The sequence below is a fragment of the Ochotona curzoniae genome, unplaced genomic scaffold, assembly GCF_017591425.1.
Source record: "Ochotona curzoniae isolate NIBS_2020 unplaced genomic scaffold, NIBS_Ocur_1.0 contig_3190, whole genome shotgun sequence".
In the NCBI taxonomy this organism is placed as follows: Eukaryota; Metazoa; Chordata; class Mammalia; order Lagomorpha; family Ochotonidae; genus Ochotona; species Ochotona curzoniae.
In genome coordinates, this window is record NW_024465751.1 from 18029592 (window position 1) to 18056954 (window position 27363).

The 27363-nt window shown below is 32.1% G+C and overlaps 1 protein-coding gene across 3 annotated transcripts in view; it reads left to right on the forward strand.

Annotated features, from left to right (window-relative positions):
* The window catches only part of CSMD3 (CUB and Sushi multiple domains 3), an 873364-nt gene that overhangs the window by 772603 nt on the left and 73398 nt on the right, over positions 1-27363 (forward strand). For all 3 annotated transcript variants that reach the window (XM_040979396.1, XM_040979397.1, XM_040979398.1), the window contains 10 exons: positions 460-578; positions 1669-1738; positions 5726-5842; positions 9354-9563; positions 11290-11478; positions 12201-12378; positions 13359-13504; positions 23761-23841; positions 25080-25193; positions 26844-27032. In XM_040979396.1, coding sequence (XP_040835330.1) covers positions 460-578; positions 1669-1738; positions 5726-5842; positions 9354-9563; positions 11290-11478; positions 12201-12378; positions 13359-13504; positions 23761-23841; positions 25080-25193; positions 26844-27032 — 1413 coding nt within the window. The remainder of the gene's footprint in view (positions 1-459; positions 579-1668; positions 1739-5725; positions 5843-9353; positions 9564-11289; positions 11479-12200; positions 12379-13358; positions 13505-23760; positions 23842-25079; positions 25194-26843; positions 27033-27363) is intronic.

Consider the following 27363-nt stretch of genomic DNA (forward strand, 5'->3'; position numbering starts at 1 on the left):
TCATATGTGAATAGACAAATATGGTGTTTACTGAAAATGGAAACACTTTTACTGATGAATGGTAACTTTAAAAAAATGTTTTGGTTAAAAAAACATGCAACTTCTTAAAGTTTCAAATCATTTTAAAAAAACTTTGTATATTCTGTATTGTTATATTTTATTGGACAGAGGTCTTGCTGCAAAATTATATCATTTTTATTTTTCATTCAGATTATTGTTTCATGTTAATAACTAGATTTGGAGTTTAAAAAGTATAATTACAGTCATTTAATGGTTGGAGTTGTAAAAATTGATAAGTTAATTTTACCCTGGAGATGTAAAGCACATTTAGTTAACTTTTGCTTATAAAATGTTCTTAATTTCTCTGATGCTGTTATTTAGTTGTGGCAACGTAAGATGTGTGATTTAAACATTCTTTATTTGAAAATAACTTCAACTGTTATCACTAAATATTCTTAGCAATTGGGTTGGATTCTTGTCCTGAACCACAAACCCCTAGCAGTGGAATTAAAATTGGAGACAGATACATGGTTGGTGATGTGGTATCCTTCCACTGTGACCAAGGCTATTCTCTTCAGGTCAGTCTATTTAAAAACTTATAGTTTTGATTTTCATCGTTCTTTTTGAATATTTTAAAACTCACTGGTTGACAAGCCAAAGGTTTCAACAACATATTGATCCTTGGTTATGTAGTCAAAAGTATGTTCATATTGTTAATAAAATACACAAGTGAGAGAAATTTCAGTAATGAACTAAATTTGGTTATTTAGAAATAGCCAAAAATTCTTTTTTGAGACAAAATAAATCAGTACTTGTCTCACATAGGATGCTGACACCTGAACTTTGGGATTCTTGGAATTTGGAAAAGCAGAAATAAGCAAACGCAACTGAAAGCAAATAAGGTTAAATGCAACTTCTACGTCAATGTATTTAAGGAATATATTTAAGGAATTGGATTTTAATGTATATTCTGATCTTATATATTTTATATTGGGGAGAAACAAGCAATAATCTCATATGATATTCCTAAAGTAGAGACTCACTAAAAAATCAGGAAAGAAACTGAAATACGAACTATTTCACAGGAAAGTTTTCACAGAAAATGCATAGGGAGAGTAAAATTTAAAAGTAATAATTTATATTCTTAAATTTTATATTAAAATTATTAGTCTCAAAAATTCAAATAGATCTTTCCTGGTTTTATACTTCATTAAAATGTAATGCATTTTGACTTATTGTAGTACATATTTATATAAGATGTTTGCAACCACTTTATATTTAATGTTAACAGCACTTATGTATATAACAATGCTGTGCATGTTTCACTTGTACAATAATGCAGTATCTTAGTAGAGCATATTGATTATAAAAATATTAAAATTGTATCTATGGATATATGAAATTTATTATATTAATAATACTTTCAAAAGAATTTTGTATATAAAGTTATATATAAATATTCCCTATTAGTATCCTTTTGTTATTTTATATTTTATCACATGTAAGTATAATAAGCATTCTTAATGCATAATTTGCTTTCCAGTGAAAGTGTTTATTAAAGTTACAGTATGAATTTAAGCATCTTCTAATAAAAATCATTCTTTATGCTATCTTTACTTTAGTCCTTTTATGAATCTCTGCTGAACTACAATTATCTTGTTCACATAGGGCCATTCTCACATTACATGTATGCCTGGACCAGTGAGACGATGGAATTACCCAATCCCAATTTGTTTGGGTAAGAGTCTATAAGTAATATTTTAAGTTTAATTGTGTTTAAAGACATGCCCAGTAATATGTTGTTCCCAGTGCTGATCAAATAAAATCCACCTAAGAACAAAAAATAACTGTTTCTTTGTGCACATATGGATTGCAGTCTGGGAGACACAAACTAAAGGAATCTTGGAAATATACTCTCAAGTTTCAAAAAATACTGCCTGATCACAGCCAAATCTATGGGGGCTATTAATTGCATCTCCTGTTTGTCATGAATTATGATGTCTGTGGTAGGGTGCAAGCTGATTTGTCATAAGTGGATTGGGTATATTTTCAGGAAGCAAACTACTGCAGGAGCCAGTAGATTTCATCTGCAAGAGAGCTGTTTAACTTTGCTCATTAGGTCAGTATATGCCTGCAGAAATATGTGGGACACAGTCCAGTTCAAGAGTTCAGCTGTACACCTGCCTGAGACCCAGTTGAAAACAACCTGTGATTCCATTTTGAATGTCCTAAATCTGTGCTGTTCTATCTTTAATTTCTTCCTTGATGAAGCAGTTTGTCTTTATCAGGTTTTGTGGAAAAGTTATTTTAAGATGCTTCACAAATTAAAAGCTTGTATTATATACATTTTTTCCCATGGTTGACATCAGGAGATGACTTAAAACTGCACAAATAACTTTTTTATTACTAAGCACTTTCTTACTGTGATATGGACACATACCTATAGGTCAGAAAATAAGTGAATATCATATCGCCAACTATTGTGCATTAATAAGAAATGTAAAGAATCTCTACACAGACCATGACACTTTTTGCAATACCATTTATGATGATAGGTAATCAAGATATACAATATGTCAAAAAATAACCTAGGTATTTTAAAATATGGGCTCATATTTTGCCTGAGTTAACACTGCTTCCAAATTACTTTTATCCATCATTTATTATTTTTTCTTTTCCTCACTTTTGGTACCTGTATGCAACCATTATTACACTGGGCTCTACACAGTATGAAAGAAAAAATATAAGGTAGGATGCCTAGCTCTAAAGTTTTCATTTGTCATTTGAAGTGTTAAAAATAAGGTAAATGAATAAGCAAATTTTCTTTAAAAAGCAATATAAAATGAATTGCTAAGAGAATAATTTAATATTGAGTTAAACAACTAAGTAAATTATTAAATTTTGGGAAGAGGAACAGATACTGATTGAACTAATTTGAAAGCATGATTATCCCATAGAGTTTACAGAACTTTGAAGCATAAATGTGATTAAGACAGTTGGGTGAGAGAGCTAGGCCTTTCTGGATAGGAAAAAGGACACAACTAATCCAACGTGTATGATCTGCATGACGTGTCTACACAATGATTATGCTTATTTATGTCAGCTTGGGCTGGCCTAACAGAATTTTCCTGAATTGAATGGCCTAAAGAAAAGAAATGATTTGTTTATTTTTTTTCTCAGTTTGTGGACTTAGGAGTCCACCAAGACAGTGCCAGCAGGTTGTTTTCTTGAGAGCCTCTTTTATTGGTCTACAATGGCTACTTGTATCATCTCAGGATCTCTCTTCTGTGCAGTCACTCTTCCTCAGTTCCATTGGATTAGGTCCTACCCTATGAACTCAATCATGATTTGCTTACACTTTTCCTTTAGGAGATGAATTATGTTCCTAAACATCATCTTCCCATATGAATGGTTGGCTAAAAAAGCTTAGATGGATGTAATATTTTAATTCAATTAAACAATATATTTTTAAAGTACTATGATATGGCATAATTTACTGTGAAACCTTGTGGAATACTGATTAGGATAATGTCCATCATATTCAAACTGCTACTAAAGCATATATGACAAATATAACACTCTTTGTTATTTCTTTTGCTCATCTGATAATAATGTTGACTGCATATCTTTACTGTAAGAATAAGAATAATAAGAATAAAATACTAAGTGTTGAACTGGAACTATACAAGAAATTCAGAGCTATTATAGTAAAAAATTGTTAAATTAGGGTCCAATAGTAAGAAAAATTCTTGAAAGGGAAAAGAACTTGAACATTTTAATATTTTGTTAAAAATCCAACATAAAGCAATTCACAGATGATTCTCTTTTCTTTATATACATATTTAAACACACATCTTCTTTCATTTTATTTTAAAAATAAATGGTGGCATATTTGGTAGGAAATTAAAATATTTCACCATTTCATAATGGTCATATTTAAAGAAATCATGGTGATAGAGGGTTGAGTTAGATAAATGTCTTAAAATATTAGCCAAGAAGTAGTAAGGTTCTATCATTGTGAAATTGAAAGTAATAACAAGTTTGCCTGAGTCTTTGATGGAGAATTGTAAGATGTATATAATATCCTAAATATTAGAGAAAATAACATGGAAGAATCAAAACTTTATCCCAAGGACTAGGGCATGGTTATGTCTCTCACAATAAGTGAGAGGAACAATATAGTTTATTTTTGAGGCTTTTGGGAACACTCTTACAAAACCGTCACACAGGTATGTGTGAGATAACAGAGATGTTGAGTAAATGGACATGAATGAAGAGTTAACAGCAGGTGCACTTTTTGGTATGGTTCTTCATATGCTTCTCATGGTCTGTCCTCTTTTCTTGCTATGAATTTTAAGTTCAGAATAAAGAAAAATAAATGAACAAATGTAATCTCCGCAGAATATTTTTTTATTGACTGAAATTTAATCCCTGGGGATTTTGGTGTATATATGTGGGAAACAAATATTTAGAAAAATTAGTTGATGAATAGTAATAGTTCTTCTATATTGAAAATTACTTTGGTTCAGTTATAGATAAATTGGAAATTAAAAATGATAGAAAAATATTGATGTTTCTTTAGATTTTTTTGGGTGATGCCAAGATTAACATATATCCAGAATAACGCCAACCTTATATATACTTCCCTGATAAAATATTTTTCATAGATAATTTATTCAGTTCACAATCATTTTATTGGTTATTGTACTGAATATTGATAATTTTATCTGCTAAATTCATCTTTATGCTATGAACATGGAATCTGAGCATCTATATGTTGCTACTTTAATTAAAATAAGTAAACGAAATTGCAAAATAAGTGTTGTTTACAGATAGCTTTGAACTTCATATGCAGTCTTATTTCTTTATCCAACACTGAATAGGCATGCATTTATATGACTTTTTTCAATAAAATTAGTGAAAATGTGCTTTAAAGGGATGAATCGATTTCTAAAGTGCAACTTCCTTAATACATGTTAAAAGTTTTATTTAATTTGAATAAATGGATAATTTTCTTACTATTTTGCTCCGCTTATCAATCATGAACTCATATAGTAGAGATTCCAAAACAAGCACATGTACAGATTCCTCTCAAACCTTCTAGTCTGTGTTAATGATTAATGCTTCCCTGCTTTTTATGCTGATTCTTTCAGAGCAAAACGAGTCCACATGCCAGCTTTAATATATGATATCATTTATACGTTATAAATTAAGACAATACTTTTATTAAAAAAGATTTAGTATTTTCTCACCACGAGAAATAAAAGGGAGGGGGTCGTGAGAAGTATTAACTCTGGAATGTAGTATGTGCTCTTGAAGTGAATCATTTAATCTTATTCTAAATTGTATCCTTGTGATGATTCAAGAACAGTTCTAGACATACTTAAGGCAGTGAAGAAAGCTAGCCTCTGGGGAAAGAGCACCTTCTCACCCATTGTGTTTGCTTCATGTGAGCAATAGCTTGAGAAGAAATTGATTTAATTTGCACTTTTTATGAGGAAGGAAGTATGAAGTCTTCCCATGCTGTTTTTGGAAATTCCTTGCCAATTGATTAGACTTGTGCATTACGCTTTTTGTAAATGGGTATTTGTACAATTTAAATTTATTTCAAATGGTTTTAACTTGAAGACAGTGTAAATTTGGATTATTTTTTTACCTTTTTTAAAAAAATTACTTCAAATTCCTTTACTTATGTGGTTTACATGGTACCTCTTTTGTTTTCCAGCCCAGTGTGGTGGTGCCATGTCAGATTTCAGTGGTGTGATTCTTAGTCCTGGGTTTCCTGGAAACTACCCCAGCAGCTTAGATTGCACATGGACAATAAAACTGCCTATAGGCTTTGGTATGTATTCAGAGAACAAAGGAATGAACTTTTGATACTCATTAATGTGTCCTTCTAAAAGAAATATAAATGTCTAATAAGAAATTATAAATCTTTGCAAATTATGGTACAGTTTTAGAATACATATGTAAATTGGGGAGGGAAATCTGAAATTTTTTAATATGTTTCATCTTGAGTGCTTAGATATGGAATGTATATCAGTTTCTCTTTTTACTCTTGATTATGTATGTATTATTTTGACAATAATTGTGTATGTTTCTCATGTAGAATATATTTTGAAAAATGTATATAGTGTGAAAGGATTTACTAGAACAAATTCATGTTACCTCACATACTTTTTTGTGTGTACTTAGAACTTGTTGTCTTAGCAATTTTCAAGACTATATTATAATGTTATTAATTATAACCAATATGTTATTGAACTTGTTTCTTCTAATTGAAGTTTTAAACCTTTTGAACAACATATCCCAACATCTCCATTAAAAAATTATTTGAGTCAGAGTTACAGACAGGGAGAGGGAGAGCAACAAAGGAAGAGAGAGAGAAAGTTAAACCATCCCAAATGGCTGCAACAGACAGGGCTGAACCAAGCCAAAGACTCAAGCTGGGAAGATATGACCTGCATTTTGAAATTATTATTATTGAAATAAACATTTATTTTCATTTCAGATTATTAAGAACTCTTGGTATTTATGTCACATTTCTTTATCCATGCACCTGTCATTAATTAGGATTAGTATAGGAAAGAAAAAATAATTTCAAATATTACTTTACAACAATTTTCCTGTTGCTGTTAACAAGTTAGTACATAGATACTTTATTTTCTGATAATCTTTTGAATATCCAATTTTTTTGTAAGTAAACTAGATTTTGCACTTGAAAAGTAATATGTGCTTTTAAAACCTGGTTTTGAACACATATTTACATAATAATTTTCAGATTTGAATGGTATAATTCCTACTGGGATTACTTTTATCTTTTTGTTATATCACATCTTTCTGTATAATTTTCTCAAAGCCCACTACTTTGTAAATGCTTTTAATGTAGTACAAGGTTGATGATGTATTGTTAATTAAATCACCAAATAATAGAATTAATTGACTCTGAAACACAAACCAGTACCTTTATAGCAATGAAAACATTTTTGGATGACTATTAAGTATGGAGCCTTGGTACCTGAATTTCCAAGAAGCTTCTATAGCTCCAGAATATGATTCAATGCATTTAAATGCTTCACATGATTAAAAGATAATCAAGTTTTCATATTTTGTTGCTGCATAAGCATTTTCCAGTATGTATTATTCCATGATTTGCATAAATAAGTAAAATATGAGAAATAAATATGAGAAAATATGTATCATAAGACTAAATTTGTTCTTTATTTAAATAAAATTATAGCCAAATTAAAAAGAATCGAATATGCTTTTATGACATATGATATGAGAGCATTCCAAATTCACTCCAGTATAGAAAATACAGAGTATCTTAGCAAAAGAAAGAATGCCTACCTGTGTCTATACAGTTCAGCCAATAAAGAGTACTAGCCTGTAAGATTTCTGAAAAAAAAAAAATCTAGATAGATGCAGTGGAAACATAGATGAGAAAGGTGCAGAATTCAATAAACCTTAGCACTGGGTGAATGAATATGGTCTTAAAACCTGTAGTGGCCATTGAGAGAAGAATGTGGGAAGCTTTCTAATGAGGATTAATGCAGACACAATGTGAAAATAATGATGACAGTTTAGTCCAGGTTTATGTCCGCTGATAGAACATTTACATAAATGAGTAACAGTTTCGAGCCAGGATGGGGTAGCCTTCAAGTTTTCTATGTATTCAAGAGATGTCATCCCATGTTATCTGTGGAGCCAAATGATTTACTTTAATTTATTAAGAACAATTCTCACCTTGCAATTGCTGGGATCCTATATGAGTGCTGGTTCTTTTCCAATTTGCTCACAATTAAAAATATTGTCAATATTGTCATTACAACATCATCTTCCACTTACCTCCTCTTTAAGTCTCTTGTGGGTGGAAGATACGCAGCTTCTTCGGACATCATACTCTACTTCCCAGGATTCACGTTACCAGGAAGCTGAGAAAGAAGCAGTGGACCTAGGACTCAAAATAAGATCCTAGATATAGAATACAGACATCTCAGGAAGCGTGGCTAGTCCCTGTGTCAGATGCCTGCCCCACTGCCTTCATTTGAAAAAAAAGTTTATTAAATATTAAAGAGAGGAGTATTAATATGAACATGAAAATATGACACAGTTGCTTATTGGATGATACTTGAGTGATTCCAGGTTTCTTTTCGTTTTGGTAAACTAATATAGTAAGTCTAGTGTATCTGTGTAATTAATAGTTTTGAAAGAAAAGCAGAAATATTTCAGCACATAACTATTTTTTTCAAGTAACAAATAATTCTGCATAAGATGATTTAAAAGACTCAGAGGAAATTTATAGGGAAGCTATATAAACTTGAAGCATACATTTTAATGTAATATATCCAAGGTAAGTTCATTTGGAGTATCCGTAAAATATGTAATTCAAAGCATGGCCAAGCAATTTTTGGCCATGATGTTTTATCATTTAGAAATGTAATAGTTCTTAGAAGCACCCAGGTAATATTCATGTTGAAACCCTATCCTTTGTGTACCTGAATTTGTGCTCTGGTCTACTAACTCACTGTGTAAATGTGGCACGTGGCTATGCTTCTCCATTTCACAACTGTTTCCTTATTCTTGTGAGTTGACTAGCATGGTAAACAACGAAGTATCTAGTCGATAGAAAACAACAAATGTCAGAGTACATCAACACTTTGGAGAGTGGTAGTAGCAAGAAAGATACCAAATTTACAATACAAACTGAGTGAAGCAATTGTATGTTAATTAATAGTTTTATTATTTTTCACTGTTTCAGTTACATTTATGAATGACATTAAGCCTATATTACAGCATAGCTGTTATCATTAGATTTTATTAAACCCATTAAATCAAATTCTGACATGGAAAATAGTGAAGAAGTGCATTTATACATTGAATACATCTAAATAATATTTTGAGGACTTACTGTATCTTTTATTACAGAATCAATCATATCTGCAATTGTGGAAAATAATTTTATTAACAATGTTATGCAATCATTTTTCCTCAAGTTGTCCTTTATATAACACAAATTATTGTGACTTTTTATCTAAAATTGCTTGGTATAATTTTCATTGAAATTAAAGGTTAAGAAATACATTTCCTAATTATATACGACATGGTGACATTAGGGTAAATCAGAGAGATTGTTTTTACTTATAACAATTAGAGAATATTTGAGAGCAGTATTCTTCTACTTTGACCGTTAGGGAAGCTGCAGAGAAAAGCCATGACTCCAATTTTGAGGTGTTGAGAAACTGCCTAGTGACCCAAATAGAAACATATTTAATACAGTATATTGATATTATTTTATGTTCCTTTGATAAAAGTATAATGGAGTATTAAACTTTTTTTTTTTCGTTCTATAGGTGTACATCTTCAGTTTGTAAATTTTTCTACAGAAACAATCCATGATTACTTGGAAGTAAGAAGTGGAGCTTCAGAAACCAGTATTGTTATTGGCCGGCTTAGTGGTCCTCAAATACCATCTTCCTTGTTCAGCACCACCCATGAAACCAGTTTGTATTTTCACAGTGACTATTCCCAGAACAAGCAAGGATTTCACATTGTATACCAGGGTGAGAATAACAACAAAGTAAACGCATAATCAATTCCAAGCCAGCTTTAAAAATCTTTACATATTTACAAAGAAAAAAAGAAAGAAAAGAAAAGGAATAGGTGATCAGTGTGATGCCTCAATTGGCTAATTCTCTGCTTTCAAGGTCCCATTGTTCCATATGGGCACTGGTTCATGTCCCAGCTCCTCTGCTTTTCTTCCAGTTCCCTGCTTACGACCTGAGAAAGCAACCACAATTGACCCCAAAACTTGGACCCCTGCAGCTGTGCAGGAAACCTGGAAAAAGCTTCAGATCAGCTCAATTCTTGGTCATTGAGACATTTGGGAAGTGAACCAGTGGGTGGAAAATATTTATATTTCTTTCCAATATAAAAAATAATTTTAAATATTTCCTATGTTTTATGCTAGAAAGAAAAAAACGCAAGCTGAAGCAAAGATCAATTTTGAAGATTTGTTTTTAAGCAGCATGAAAGTATATTTCTGAGATCCTATAAAATCATATCCAGGAAAAAGATTTAGTCTTAAATCGGGCATAATTTAATTTAGCTCATCCAGGCATGCAAGCACATCTAAGTATCAAATACTTATCTTTGCTTTTATATTAAAATGAGTATACTTTGGAAAGATATTTATGGTACCTATAAGTCATATCATGTGTAATTATAATGTTAAAAATATTTCTATGAATATACATCCTGTTCATAGGTTCAAAATGCACTTTACAAAATACCTTTGTATATGAAAGGCAATTGAACAAAGTTTTGGAATCTAATGATTAATAAAATAAGTAAAAACTTAGATCTCACATGAAATGTAGAACCAGAGAAACAGAAAAATTAGACAGGCAGTTACACTGCAATGACAAAAGTATCACAATAATTGTATAAAATGTTTATTAGAAAGCTGTTCTCCAAGTGCTTTAGTTTACTGGTGATTTTTGTAAAGAACTGTAGCAGCGGATATTATGGTTTGTTGCTTTTAGACAATAATTAGTAAACAGTGTAAAATGGTTCAGAATTGGCCTTATTTTATGCTTTGTGCTGCAACATAACAACAAAGCAATTTCCTTCCAATAAGGAAATCAGCATAGGTTTGATGATAAATGAGATTAAAAGAATTTACATGCTTATTAAAGTTTATAATTAAGATAAGCAGCACAGGTGGATGAAAAAACCTGAGGCATTTTTAAAAAGATTTGTTTATTTTTATTGGAAAGTCAGATATACAGAGAGGAGAAGCAACAGAGAGGAAGATCTTACATCTGCTGATTAACTCCCCAAGTGGCCACAATGGCCTGAGCTGAGCCAATCTGAAGCCAGGAGTCAGGAGCCTCTTCTGTGTCTCCCATGTGGGTGCAGGATACCACTGCATTGAGCCATCTTCTACTGCTTTTCTAGGCCACAATCAAGGAGCTGGGTGGGGATAGGGCCACCAGGATACGAACCTACACCTGTGTGGGCTACTAGCACCTAGAGGGCAACGACTTTAGCCATTAGGCTACCATGCCAAATCCAACCTTTTGCATTTTTGTAAATCATATTACCAGTGTAATAAGAAAATTGTGGGCATGAGTAGAAACTCATATCACACTGGTATTGACAACACTTATCATAAGCAGAATTATCAGTTATAACCAAAGTCAAGAAGCACCACTCTACATAAGTTACAGATGGTGTCTATGATTTTTGAAATTCAGAAGATACAAATTATTTTTTCATTTTTTCCAGCCTATCAGTTGCAAAGTTGTCCGGATCCACGCCCATTTCGAAATGGCTTTGTGATTGGCAATGATTTTACTGTGGGTCAAACCATTTCATTTGAATGTTTCCCAGGATACACATTAATTGGAAACTCAGCTCTCACATGCCTTCATGGAGTCAGCCGCAATTGGAATCATCCTCTCCCAAGGTGTGAAGGTATGCTTCTGATTTAAAGCTATTATTAAATGTTATCTGTGCTAAATAATTCTTATTTTGATATTATTCTTTATTTTGCTCATCAAAGGATGTGTTAACATATAGGACTATACAGTCTTTGTATGTTTCTTTTTTTCTCAGTTGAGAACTTGCTTTACAAAATACATCCTAGATCTACATAATGGATTGTCTGGAATCTTACCCCTGTCCACTAAGTTATGAAAATAAACTTAACACATTAGGAATTCTCTTATGTGTATATGGTAGGTGAAAACACACACGCATATATAGGTAGTTGATAGCCATTTTTATATAAAGCACCAATGCAGAAACTTCTACTCTTTTTTTTTTTGATTATGTTGTTTCCAAGAAATTCTTTTACATCAAAATAAAAAAAGGTATGCATCTCTATACAGATACAGATATATGATTGATGAGCGGTAAAGACAAAACTAGACTTACATTGATATGAAGTGTTTCAATAAAAAGATCAGTTTGTGATAAGTACTATCAACGAGGTGACATATCTTATATGGAAAAATAAACCCAACTTGATTACATTTTGTGCAATGTAACAAAGTTTATTTTGTAAGGTTCAACTGAAATGAAAACAGAACTCAGAAGTATTTTATGGTACTTAAGACTTACAAAGTGTTTGTCGTTTTTTTAAGCTTCTAATTGTCATTTTTTTCAGCAGTTGTTTTTTTTTTTTTTTTCTGCAGCTCTTTGTGGTGGGAATATAACTGCCATGAATGGCACCATTTATTCTCCTGGATATCCTGATGAATATCCAAACTTTCAAGATTGTTTTTGGCTTGTAAGAGTGCCTCCCGGGAATGGAATCTACATCAATTTCACTGTCCTTCAAACTGAACCTATCTATGATTTCATTACTGTATGGTAAGCCAGGACAGTTATTATTGCTGCTTCCACTGTACATGCCACTAAAGCAAGAGAGAATTGAAGGCTGATCACAAGCCTGTTATGAATTTCCAAATGATATATGGATAGGGGTAACTGAGGGTGACAGTTATTTGTATTGCACAAGGAGGTAAACAGGAGAAATACATTTTTACCCATTTTTCTACATAAAATTTTTAGACATTGTCAGAAAATTCTTTAACAATTAAAGAATATATTAAGTTATAATTAAGTTAGCATTCTGAGACAATGAATTAGTACAGCAAATTTAACATAAGGAACTTCTCATTAATAAAAATGGCCAAATTTAAAGAAAATTAATTTTGTTAATTACTTAGTATAACAATGAATTATTGTCAAAATATTATCATAAAATGTAAACAGAAAATGTAACTTTGAATAGTTTATTATGATGAAAAATGCTTGAAATATATGCATAGGTTTTTCTTAGGATACATTTTCTATTAACTTTCTGAGCATTTTACATTTTTATCATACTAGTTAAAATACCTGTATTAAAACATGAAAAATCTAGATTAATAAATGACAACTGTAGGGCTAAACTGTGGTGTGAATTCTACGTATCTCTCTAATGTTAACAGCCCGTGATTCTTAAGATAACTACTTTTTTTAAAGGACAGACCTGTTTTAAGCACATTTAACAAATTGAATCTCAATCAAAGTCAAAGCCAAATATTGATTACACCTTAGTACATTTCAATTATGTAAAAAATCTGATCTGGTTTTATACTTTATTATTCTTTTGACTAGGTTATTAGCCATATAGACATATAAATACTAATATAAAACATTGGACATTTTTTGGTCATTTCATCTCTTTGCATTATTACTAGTTATTTGCATTATTATTATAGAAGTACACATAATACTTAATGTTGGTGTGAAAGTCTCCAAAAACCTGACCAATCTTTCCTCTTTTCCCACCTTCTATTTAATAGGGATGGACCAGATCAAAATTCACCTCAAATTGGTCAGTTTAGTGGTAATACTGCATTGGAATCTGTCTACAGCACTTCAAATCAGATTCTGATCAAATTCCACAGTGATTTCACCACAAGTGGCTTTTTTGTGCTCAGTTATCATGGTTAGTATTATCTAGAAGTTTCTATTTTATTTGGTACTGTTTAGATTGCCTTGAAAATAATCAAATCTAATACGAATTTCAACAATGATTGAAAAGGTGTTAAAATTGGACTTGTTTATCATCACTGTAATGGTAATGTCTCAAATACATTTACTTGCAAAGGATGACCTTTGTGAGTACTTAGAGACATTAAAATGTGTGCAAATGCATATGAGAAATATATCAATCAGTAATTATCTAGCAGAAAATAATCACTTTTGCACAGAAACCAATAAAAGAGAACCAGCTGCTCATATTTTATTGCATGTAATTTTGAGACATCAATAGATTTTTCTATGCAAAATGTTAACTCAACCTGCTGTGTATCTTTCTAAAATTAGCATCCAATATATTTATGCTTTAAATCATATTAGTCATTCATTTCTACTCGTCTTCCCAAACTATATTCTAGAATCTTATATTTATATGAGTACTCCATATCATTAAGGTTACAGTTTTTATTCTTGTGAAATAATTTATGGATTAGCTAAATTTTACTTCTTTGTATAAAATTGTTTTGAGTCCTTTCTTTTTAATGTTGACTTTCTGAGAGGATATTCCAAGAGTGTGAACAGGTTATTTCATTTGAAGGAAGTTATTAAAAATTAATAACATGTAATTTTGAAAAAAGTTTATCATGATTGCACCTTTTTATCTGGATTTGCTATATTTGCAGCAACATTCTATTTCATTTAGCTTTATCAGAAAAAGTCTATATTATTTCATAAAATCAATACTAAATTTATCAACATTAAATTTTAAGATAAGCATGTGTTTTATTATTATATGACTTGATTTTTTTTCTTTTTAACACAATGCATCAAAATATTTGCAGTGCCAATTTTTATTCCAGAAAATATGATGAATCAAAGACAATTGTGTTCCAAGGAGTTTAAACCCTTGTTTATCTGTAAATAGTAATAGAATTGACCATAAAATGTTTGAATTACTTGGTATGAGTAGTTATGAACCAGTTAGAGGGCTTATAATTACTGTCCTCATGGTGATGCATGATCTCCAGAGCTGCAGATGCACTCCAGTACTGCCAGTTTGAAAACGGGACGTTCAGATTGAAAACATATTTAGGCTGATTTTCTGTTTTATTGATTTATATTTCTTTACTATTGATTTGATCAATGATCCCAGCAGTAAACATAAGATCAAGACTATTAGAATAACGTTATTGCTTTTACACTTGTAACATAGAAAACAATAAACAGGCCAAAAGATAAATCAAGTGGTGAATTATATTATGTGAATTGATGTCTAAATCTGGGTATAATTGTGTCTGCTTAAGTAAGTCCCAAAGAAGCAATTTTCATTGAGAGACTATTAATAACAATAAGTTAATGTTACAGGGAGTATATTCTCAAGAAATTTAGAAGTTATTTAAAAGGGAAAATATTATCAGAAATATATGGATGAAAGAATTATGTATGTACATGCATAACAAATATAAATGCAGATTTACAAGCATGTGTATGAATATATGTACATATTTCTTTAAGTGCCTTAGGAATGAAGGTTTATTTAGCACTTTATTTTCCAGTGGACCCTGAACCAGCGTTACCTTTTGTCTCCATTTTCTTCAGCAGTATAACCAGATGGTAGTAGTACTGAAAGGATGAGATAAAATACTGGATAGTCAGGATTTTCTTCCGTCATTAACGTATGCTAGATTAAACACTGCAAACAGAGGGCTAAATATTGGCAATTCTGTATAGCTCAAACCAATAAATATTGTTATAATTAGTGTTAGCATTAGACTGAAAATATCTCATATTTGAAGACATTACATAATATACACCTAATGTAGTGCATGGCAGGCTAGATTTTCATCAGATACTTCCTTATCTTGCATCATTTCCCATTTAAAATTTTTCTTTGAACATTATTTTTTACATTGAATTTTAATGTAAGGCACAATTAATTGCAAGGGTCTCCTGAAGCTTAATATTTGAATCCGTAGTTCTGAGAATTTTATCCAAAATTTAAAAATAAGCTTGAAATGTGGGGATGTAACTAGGATTGATGTTAAGAATTTACTGATGCTTAAATTCCTCTGATTCCAGAAGGATAATTCTGTTAAACCACTGCTTTGATACTGACTTGCATTTATAAGAAAGCATAATGCCAGATAAGTCATATGAAAAGCTACATATGATCCAGTTCACAGAATCTGTTGAGTCCCTATCCAACTGCAGTCATGTGTTTTTCATTTCCTAATAGGTTTCCTTCCTATCTCATAAATTCGCCTCTTTTCTAATATTCAGTAATTTTAATTTCCTTGAATTAAGTCCCAGCATCTTCATTTCATGACAATTTAAACTTGCAGTAATCAATACTATCTTTTCCAGATTGTCACATTTCATATGCTTTTATTTTATAATTTTATTGTTAATTGATTGTTTCATTTTACTGTAGAAAATTATTGTTCACATCCTCTTTTAAAGGAGTTAGTTTGAGCTGTGAGAATGCCAAGTTTTGAAAAATTGGTTTAGAATTAATAAATACATACCTGTCATGCTTATAAAAGCAACAGCAAAAATATTTTATCAAATTAAGAGGAATGCAATTAAGGTAATCTGTTATAATTAAATGATATTGTTTCAGACCAGGTAAAAATTTAGTAGCAACAACTCCATTCCAAATTAGACTTCAAAATGACAAAAAGTTGATTAAGTCTTGTCATATTTTATGTACTCCAGATAGATGACTTGTTATTTGCCAAGTATTTTAGGTTTATTCTTAAGTTTTATCTATATAAATTTTCTTATTGGCTTACCCACTTCTTCTGCTGTACCCTCCCCATATGTAAGAAGTCTTTGTTTGTTTTGTCTGTTTTGTCTGATTTGCATATTTATTTGTATATAAATTTGAATTTGACAATTCCATCTTTTCATTTACTTTCTTAAGGTCACATTGATCATTTGAGTTTTATTTATTAATATATTTTAATGTACTTCGAAAAGAAAAAAATTGTGTTTTTGTTCTTTATGAGAGACAGACAGCCATCTGTTGTGAAATATCACTTTCACAAAACCTCTCATGATTGGAAATAATATTCATAAAAAGGTTTGCAAAATGAAAGGGGTGTGCAATGAAAAATTGGAGAGGTGTAAACATTGAGACATTTAACTCAGGTGTAAACACTGAGGCATTTAAATCATATTTTTCTTCATTTCAAGAAAATATTTTTGACTGTCTATATTGCTATAATTATAAATCCCTGAAATAAGAACTAAGTCTTCTTGATATCGGCTGTGGAGCCAAGATTTGATTGGCTTACAATAAATAGTAATATCCTGCTCAATGACCTCCTGAAAGTGAATTACAGAAAATCAACTTTATACGCCTGTTTTTACAGGCAATGACTTTGTATGGTCACTACAGTTGTAATAAATACCATTTACTGAGGCTCAAAATTCTGATAACTGTGCTACATGTTTTCCATGTATTATTGTTAATTTTTATCATATTGTATAGTGCAGGTAACCATCATTATTCCTTTTATAATAGTGAAACAACTCAGTGTGAAACTAAGTGCTATGTACAAAGCCAGAGAACTAACAAATAGAATCTCCAGAATTCGAAGTAATTGACTACAAAAAAAAATGCATCTTTTTAAAAAATGAAAGCAGGAACAATACCACCAGTAATATTGACTGAAGTGTATTGGGTTTTTGCTCAGTGATAAACAATATCTGAAACAGGTGCATATCATTAATATATTTAATGTCATATACACCTACCTGTTGTAAAATATTCATCAAAAAGTACTCCTTATATAGAGAATTGATGGGGCTCCTTTTTTCCAGAACATGCTTGCCAAAATTACATCTTGGAACTTCAAATTTATTAGTGCCTTTCTTTCCCAGGAACTGTGACTTTCCAACAGAACATTGGTATATTTATCACAATTGGTTTCCCAAATGTGCCTTGGCCAAAAATAACTTAGTTTCATTGCCATCTGACTTATGCCAACCAAAATAACCTGGAAGCTTGCTTCTAGTTAGACTATATACTAACTAATTTAAACCAGAAATTGTCATTTTTTGAGAGGTTAATGTCTTTTATAAAGGGCACTTATCTTCCAGTAGCAGAATGTTGGGGAAATTTAATTTATTTTCAAAAGCGTGTAGTTGTATGGGAGGTGTACCAGGGAACTGGAGTAGCTGGGACACAAATAGCACCCGCATGGGATCCCGGTGTTTGGAAGGAGATAATTTAGCCAATTCTGATTTATGTAATAAATTTAAAAAAAAAGTTATAGTATGTTCCATTACAGAAAAAAGCAAGCAAAACTGCGTAGTGCAGAAGGAGGAGAAAAGAGACTACATGTCACCCCTGAAGAGCTGTGTTTTCTATGAATAAGTAAAGAAATTCAGCCATGTACGGAAGAAGCTTTTTCGTTCCCCAGGTTTACCTCTCACACTCAATACTAAGACAGGTTACTTTCACTTAACTTCTTCGGAGGTCAACTAATTTGCATATATTAGAATATGTCTCTAATTCAGAAAGTTTCTTAAAATTACTGTTATCTATTTTTAAAGGAGATACCAAGAATTCCTTCTTGTTGATCATTTATTATAATAGACACTTTGTCTCTTTCATCTCTTATTACCAATTTGAGCATTACTTCTCATTTATAATATTCTCTCTTATACAATTAAAAACAGACTTATTATATAATGTCAATGCAACCAAAGTGTCATTTGCATAGGTAGTTCTAAATACAATACAACTTTATAACTCATGTCAAGTCACTAGCAGATTTTCTACAAAAAATAAAAAGTTTAATGTTTTTCCCATGTCATGCTAACTTGGATAGCTTTTTTTTTTTACAATCTTTAAGAGGAAAGGCTTAATTTTTTATGTAACTTTGAAAATATACTTTCAGTTTGCATGGCTTAAAGTGCAGTTACTGATGCTTTCCCTTCTCAAAGTTTCGCAAAGCACGAGATTATCGGACGTGAACAGTTTGGATCACCAGCAAAGTAGATAGGGGCTTTTATTGAACTTAGATATTATAGAGGAATATAGAGTGCTATTCAAGGAATTCTGTGTCCTCGCCTAGCAGAAAGGTTATGCATTTGTACTTTTTTTGGTTGAGAGAGGGAATGGCAATTTGCCAGTGTTCTGTTTTGTCTTTTGAAGAGGCCTTTAATAGCTCAGTTGAATAAAAGTGGATAAATGCAGCATTCTCTTTTGAAATTGGGTTGGATGTTTCATTTCACATAAAATAGGAAAATAAAAATAGCCTAAAATACTGCCAGAATCAAATCCTAAAGTATCTTAGTTTTTTTTTTTAAAGAGGCAAAAGTGTTGCTCCAGAAACAAGATATTCATGCACAGTTAAACAAAAATAGGACACCATTCAAATAATCATCATTTTCCAGAGATACCGACATGGAGGCTATGATGCTTTCAAGTAGTTGTTAAATAGTAAATGTCGTTTCAGAGCTAAATGACACATCAAATCACGTGATTCTTCTAAAGAGAACACAGAGTTAGACCGAATGGGTATTTTTAAATTGTAAACATTTATCTTGTGCAGCTTTTCTGTTAATGGCCACAACTGAAAAACTGTTCCTAAATAGAACAGCCCATGAAGAACATGGGCCAAAATATATGTTTACATTATGGAAAATGTAGATGACATAATTCATACGACTTCATAGTCTCAGTTCATTTAGTAACTGAGGCTTGTAACTTTGTCTGCCTTAATTTACTTCCAGGTCACCTTCTTCTAACCCCAAAGAGCTTACACTAGATGCTGTGTAAGTTAACTTACATTTCAGTCTATGATTCTGACCTGAGAAATATTAAATTTATTTGTACCAGCTCTGTGTATGCTCTTCCAAAGAAACTAAAGCTTATATTCTGTACAAGAAAAGATTATTGTTAATAGAATTAATTATTAGCTGGGTTTTGAGTGTAATCTCCAAAGTACTGTACTGGCTATTTTGAGAACCCAGGCATACGCAATTTATATGGTGTATGGTATAGACTGACCTGTGTTGCTGAAGTCACGGATTTAAGGTCAGCCACTTAGCAAGTAGCAGAGCCAAAATTTCAATACAGAGCAAATATTTACTCAGACTATTAGTGCACAGGAGTTCCTCACCAAATTAAATTGAAAGCTGTGTAGTTCCCAGTGATTTTGATAAGGATTGATAAAAAATATCTTCAGAGAGGTGGACTTGCACGGCATGTAACTCTCTTCTGTTGCCTTCAACTGAAGGAAAAACCACTGCCGCAATATACCATGCTCTTGCAAGTCAAAGATAATATGCCTAAATGCAACTCATGATCATTTCACTAAATGCCAAATCAAAATCTCTCATGAAAAAATTAGTAAAGGCAAAGCATATTATTTCTCTAAATGTTTTTGTATCTTAATTAACACCGAATATCCTGGAGAAATGGAATCCAAATTTCGTATTATAATTCATCCTTACATAATACTTACAATGTGCCAAGTTTTAATCCATATACTTTGGGCATGCAAAATCATGTCTTCTTTGAAACCACCTCTGAGCTGTTGACAAAAGGATGAAGAAACACTGGGCAACACCTATGGTTATACTAAACAGAAGAAAATAAGGACGTGTAAAAGTAATCGTTGCAATTGTTTGGGATTTAAACACTTGGAGTATTGTCTTTAAGGGCCCAGCACAGTGGCTCAGTGGTCATTGAAGATGCTTGGGGAGTGAATCAAGGGATGGAAGATCTTTCTCTCTTTATCACCTCTCTAGAAATCTGCCAATAAAAATAAGTGAATCTTTTTGTTAAGTGTCAAAAGAAAAACAGACATTACCCCTTGTTGCATTTTTAACCTTGAGTCGTATCTTAAGCAGACTGCTACATTATGTTCACTAGTACCCTGTTTCCCGCAGTTGCCTGTATTTCATTGCAATTTGCAGTTTCCCACCTAGTATCATCATAGAGGAGACTATTTTTAGACTGCTTCTTGGGGTGGTCAACATTCTGACAGTAATACAGAAAACATTTGTTGAGTTACATGCATAATGAATGAACTTAATCACTGATTTGTGGAAAAAATTATTGAATGTATCATGTGTGAGTGGAATTGACATATTTTAATTTGATTATTTTCCATACTCTTCACTTACAATATTGCTGAAATATGATCTTTTTACTTTGTTTGCATTGTCCATATTTGGTGAAGCATTAACCTTTTATTGTAACTTGAAATTGTGTCACCTTAAAATTTTTTTTTTTTTAAAGATTTATTTTTATTATTTTTTCATTGGAAAGGCAGATATACAGAGAGGAGAGACAGAGAGGAAGATCTTCCATCCGATGTTTCACTCCCCAAGTGAGCGCAACGGTCCGATGCTATGCCGATCCGAAGCCAGGAGCCTCTTCCGGGTCTCCCACGTGGGTGCAGGTTCCCAAAGCCTTGGGCCGTCCTCGACTGCTTTCCCAGGCCACAGGCAGGGAGCTGGAAGGGAAGCGGGGCTGCCGGGATTAGAACCGGTGCCCATATGGGATCCCGGGCGTGCTAGGCGAGGACCTTAACCACTTGCGCCACTGCGCCGGGCCCCTAAAATTTTTAATTAAAAATAAGAATTGGTAAACTCTTGGAATTGTGAAAAATTTACTCAAAGAAAAATTTTTTTCAAAGTTGACACTGATAAAATTGCTCAACAAAGATATCTCTGAGCATCATATACCTCATTAATATGAATGTACAAACTCGGCTGGCAAAACCTTCAAAAGAGTTATGTAGCATACTCCACTGATAACTGCCATGGATTCCACATAAAAACAATGATGCTTATTTTAAACATGATTAAACATTTAAAAAAAAAGTTAAAAATATCTTTCCAGAAAAATGAACCAGTGCATGTGTGGATATATCTATGTTTCTCTAATTTCTGACCTGATATCAATTATAAATTAAGATTAGATAAAAATATTATTTAAAGCATAACGTCAAGCGTTCTTCTGATTAGGACATTTTACATATTTTTTCTAATTCTTTTGTTCTTTTTTTTTTTACAATTGTTTCTTATAATTATGCATTTTTAAGTTCTAGATTCATGAAAAAAAGTCAATCCCTGTTTACAATCCACAAAGCTTTTTCTCAAAAATCAAGTTTTTTCCCATGCTTCTTTACATGTTGGTAAATTGTTCGTACAGGATAAAATTTTTCTTCAAAATTAATATTCCTGCATAACAAGTGTTTTTATTAACAAACTAAGGTACCTGAAGGAAGATGTTTAAAATGATAGACATGATTTTGCAAAAGAAAAGTTGACACAAATTATCCTCCATAAATAATAACTTATTTATATCTTGAGAAATTTTCTCCTCTCTGTCCTTAGTAAACTGAGACTTTATTAGCTAATTAGCCTTTAAAAATTGTTTTGGTGGTGATAATAAAATCATGACTGCTCCTTTGCTAATAATTTTGGATATTTCCAACTCCAGATGAAATATTCTTATGCTAATACTTACTCTTTAGAAAAAGAAAAAAAAACTTTTTTCTATAAAAAGTTTTTGAGCATAATGATGCATATTCAGCGTCTATAATATGATACTTTAATTTATGTGTATAATTTATGTGAATCGAAACAAGATCATCCATATTTTCTCTTTGTTGACTTTACTACTGGAGGCTTGGAACTTTTCTTTTGTTCCTGCAATATACACTAGGTTATCATGAACTGTCATCTTTCTACTATGTTGTTTACACTAGGAATTCATTCTTAAATCTATCCCTGATTTTGGTACTCATATTTGAAATGTTCTCTACCTTCCCAGTCCTCCCATACTCTAATAATCAGCATTGTTGTGTTCAGATTCAGGTTTTCTTATTAAAGTCTTTTTAACTTTTCCTATGAGGAAAAGCAGGTGGTGGTTGCCTTTCTGGTTTTGGTTTACTTTGCTCAGCATGTTTCCAGTTCCATTTATTTTGCTGCAAATTAAAAGATTTTATTATTTTTGTATTCATGTATGCATCACTCTGAGTATCCATTCTTTGAATGATGATCAACTTGGTTGATGACATATTGTAGATATTGTGAACAGTGTTACAGGATAAATGGTGGACCAAATACCTCCCTAATTTCTTATCTTTTCATTAATACCCAGTAGTGATGATTCTAAATTGTATGGAGCTTTCATTTCTAGATTTTTAGGAAATCTTCATGTTTTCCACATGTTTTCCACAGTGTCTGTGGAAGGCAGCAATGAAGCCTAAGTAATGGGATTGCTCCACTTCAAGAGGGAAGCCTCAGTTGAGCTCCAGGCTCTAGGCTGAGGTCTGGTATAGCCTCTGTCATTGCAAGCACTTTGATGGTGAACTGCCAGATGGAAACACACACTCTCTCTCTTTCTTATGTAAATAATAACATATGTAAATAAATATTTTATTAATATAGTACATATTTGAAAGACTCCTCAGAGATATTGTATTTGTTCAAGAAAATAATTGTTCTTGATTTCACATGATTCACAACTTAAATTCATAAAAACCTTTCCAGACAGGCTTTTAAATTACACCAAATAAGAGTCTACTTGTAGAATTACCAGTCAAAATGAGAAAACAGTTAAGCTAGACATTCAATAAAAAGTTAACTCAAAAATGTAATAATATAGCATGATGAGAAAAGATTCAATACCAGCCCTGGCCCATTGTAGCTATATGATTTGGACAAATTCTTGTTGAAATACTTTCATCTTTTATAAAATGGGAGAACTTATCAATAAACATTTTTGTGAGATTAATGGAGTTATGTAAATTCTTATTACATTGGGTCCATATTTGCAATTGACACCAGATGTTGAGCATCTTGCCAAGTGCAGTCAAGTCCCTATGACGAATCTTGTAGAAGATAGGCAGTGAAGAAATACGCAAGAATAAATGAAGAGTTCCGAACTGTAGTCAAATCAAGGAGGAAGAAACAAGGTGTTACAAAATGACTAGCCAGAGAAATTACAATGAGAATGAGCAGTTGTAGTAAAAAGATCTGTGTTGTTACCATGGGAAACATGTTTTGCTATCTAAGGAACAGGTAGCAATTTTTCTCAATATTTTAGTATATTTTTCAAATTGTATAGTTGAATTGTAGTAAATTCTACCATTTTTTATTTTTATAAAAATTGTACATAATGTTGTTTTTTTCACATTAATAAGCATGTATAGCCATATGAAAAGAAAATAAGCATGATGTCTGTTTTTGTAGCCTATCAACTAAGAGTGTGTCAACCTCCACCATCAGTGCCCAATGCTGAAATTTTGACAGAAGATGATGAATTCGAAATAGGTAAATTCTGTTAAATTGCATTCAATGAAAACATACTGGTAACAGAGCTGTTTGTTTCAAAAGAAACAAAAAGTCTGTAAGAGTAGTAGCCTGTGCAAGGACCTTTTCCCCAAAGTTGATGGGCAGTTTAAGAATCCTTAAGAAGAAAGAACACTTAACTCAGGAAACGGAATATTAGGTTAGAAGGGTAACTTCTGTTTTCACAGAGAATACAACTGGAAAACATTGTTGCCATCTGAATCACACAGTGGTTGTTCAGAGAGCTTTTCTTAAATCTGGTCACTGACTTCTGTTCTTGGAATTCAAGTCTGCCTCTTACTTGACAGAGTGATTGTACAGGATGTTCTGAAAGTCATGTTTCATTCACATGTCTTGAGTAATGCTTGTTTGATGATGCTCAATTTGACAATAAATCAGGTCTTTTAAAAACTAAGTTGAAAATTCAACCAAAATAATATCCTACAATTTTAAAAAAAATAAGAAAATAAGACATCTTGTCATCATATAAAAGATTGTTATAATGATGATAATTACTTAGATTTACACATTTCAATAAACTGTTGATGACTAATTAAAATATATACATTAACTATTATAGGGAGCTTCCTGAACACCTGATACATTTTCATGAATATCGAACTTATACTACTTCATTACTTTATTCAACTATTGCTTATATTCAACTAGCATATACCGCAACAATTGGACTGATTTATTTTTTGCCTTCAGTTCTCATTACCAAATTTTGACTCAGTACTGGTGGCTCAATATTAATGTTTCAACTCTGCCTAACACAAACTGAACTTTTATACTGACTACAAATTGCAAAGAGAAAAAATTCTGCTCTTACTATTTAACTGTATGTCACTAGTTGCTGAATTCTTCATTTAGTGAAAGATTAACATTGTGATTACAAAGAAAATTGAAAGTGTTTCATTGTAAAAATTAAAAGAAAGATATAAAGAGAGGAAAGATATGGTGGAAATAATCATTATGCTGTTAAAACTATATATGACATAAAAATTTTGCTAAAACTGAAGGGGAAACATAGAGAAGAGATGCTGACTGGGGAAACAGGAGGGGACATAGGATTATCTTCCTAGAAATGTATCTAATATTACACGAAATTTGTTATCTTTATGCTTATAAACCCATAGAAATAAAAGTGAGTTAATGAATATTCAGTTTTGTCTGTACTGATTGCTTCCCGACTTCTCTGTGTGTATATTTTTTAACAGGTGATATAATTAGGTATCAGTGTCTTCCAGGATTCACACTGGTTGGTAATGCGATCCTGACGTGCAGGTTGGGAGAGAGACTGCAGATGGACGGAGCACCTCCAGTTTGTCAAGGTAACATTCTTCCTGTTTTTAATATTACAGCATTGACAAATTGAGAACCTCTATTTCATATAGATGTGAAACTTTATTTGTAATAGTGTTATAAGTTATAGAACCCAGATGTGTTATGTTCATTATTTTATTGCACAATTTTAATTTTAATTTTAAACATCTTTGATTCTCATTTGAACAAACACTTTATGAAGATTCTTCTTGATGTGATACTATAATTGTATGGATATACAGTGCTGTCTAATCCTAGAATGAATGTTTCTTTAAGTCTGAATCAGGAATGAGAAATGATATATTCCTTTTTTATATTTCTTGATTTTCATTGGAAAAGGAAACACAGAGAGAAGCAGAGACAGACAGAAAGATCTTCTAACCACTTGTTCACTCCCCAAATGGCCTCAGTGGCCCAAGTTGAACTGATGCAAAGCCAGGAACCAGGAGCTTCTTGCGGATAGCCCGTGTGGGTTCAGGATCCTGAGGTTTTGGGGACTGAATGGGAAGTGGAGCAGGTGGGAAATGAACTGGAGTCAATATGGCATCCTAAGGCTCAAAATGTGAGGATTTAGTCATTTGCCCATTGTGCTGGATGCCATAAATGTTCCTACTAATAAGAAGAGCTAGTCATCACTGAGCAAAATGTCCAAAGTAAGAATATGCACAAAGAAGGTAGGAATAATATGATATGTATCATATAATACCTAAATACAGAAAATAATGAAATTTAAAAACAGATACAATGAAGATGGTCAAGGTAAAGGATGATTCTTAAAAAATAGAACCTCCTTTTCTGTGATTGGACACTATTTTATGAGAGGAGATAGCATAGAAAACTGCAAGATAGTTTGTAACACATAATTCTTTCATATTCTCATAACTTAACCAAAACCCTTAGATCGAAGATGGATTTGTCTGAAATAGATTTTCTAAGTTTCATTGAAGGTCTCACAACTTGAGAGAATAGAATTTTTCAGGAGTCAAGAAAAATAACATGAGACCAGAACCATACTACAGTAAGCTCAGCCTCTACCTGTGGTGCAAGTATCCCATAGGGGTGCCAGTTCATGTCCTGCTGCTCCTTTTCCAATGCAACTTCTTTTGTATGCCCTGGAAAACAGTTGAGAATGACTCAAGTCCCTGCGCCCCTGCAGCCACATGGTAGACTAGGAAGACACTTTTGGCTTCTGGCTTTGGATAAGCTTAGCTCAGCTCAGCTCTGCTGTTGAGTAACAAGTGGTTGTAAGCTGACTCTTTTTCTCCCTCACTCCCCTTTTCTCTGTAGCTTTGTCTTTCAAGTAAAAATAAAAGATCTTAAAAATAAATAAAAGGGTCAGAAGTAACAGTATGCCACATTAGGAAAAGTGGGAAAGAATGTAAAGAAGTAGAAGGAAAGATGCTTTGTAGTCTATCAATTTATTGCCTGGAAAGGTAGTACATTTTCCATGTAATAAAAAAGGGAATCAATGCCTACACTTTTCTATTATTCCTCTATTTTTCCAATTGTAAGATGAGCATAAGTTGCCTCGCCTAACCCCTAGATCAAGATACCATGTTCCTTGTTGTTATTGGAAGTGAAGACAGAATACCTAGAATTTAAAATGTAGTTTTCTTTTACAGCCAAGCACTGTATTTCTTATTATCTTTTGTTCACAGTGCTCTGCCCTGCCAATGAGTTGCGACTAGATTCTACAGGAGTCATATTGAGCCCTGGATATCCTGATAGTTACCCAAATCTTCAAATGTGTGCATGGAGCATATCCGTGGAAAAGGGTTATAATATCAGCATGTTTGTTGAATTCTTCCAGACAGAAAAGGAGTTTGACGTTCTTCAGGTGTATGATGGTAACCATGGGTTATATTTACCAGATATTCATTAGTTCATTCTCAATGCTCAAATTACACCTGCAGATCTTTTTTGGTATAAATAACTGCTTACCTGATGATTTTATGGCTGTTTTTGGAGATTTCAGTCTTAAATTGGTCTTTGTATTATAGAAAAATATTGGGTAGCTTGGTTATTGTACAAATTGTGTATAATATAGCTATATAATTGAATTATTTAAAAGATTAGCTTTGTATTTTTGGTTTTTAGTTATTGTGGATGATATAAATTGGTTGTGGAGCATGTCAACCCTGTTTAATATCATTCAGTGATGTACATTAGTAAGGATAA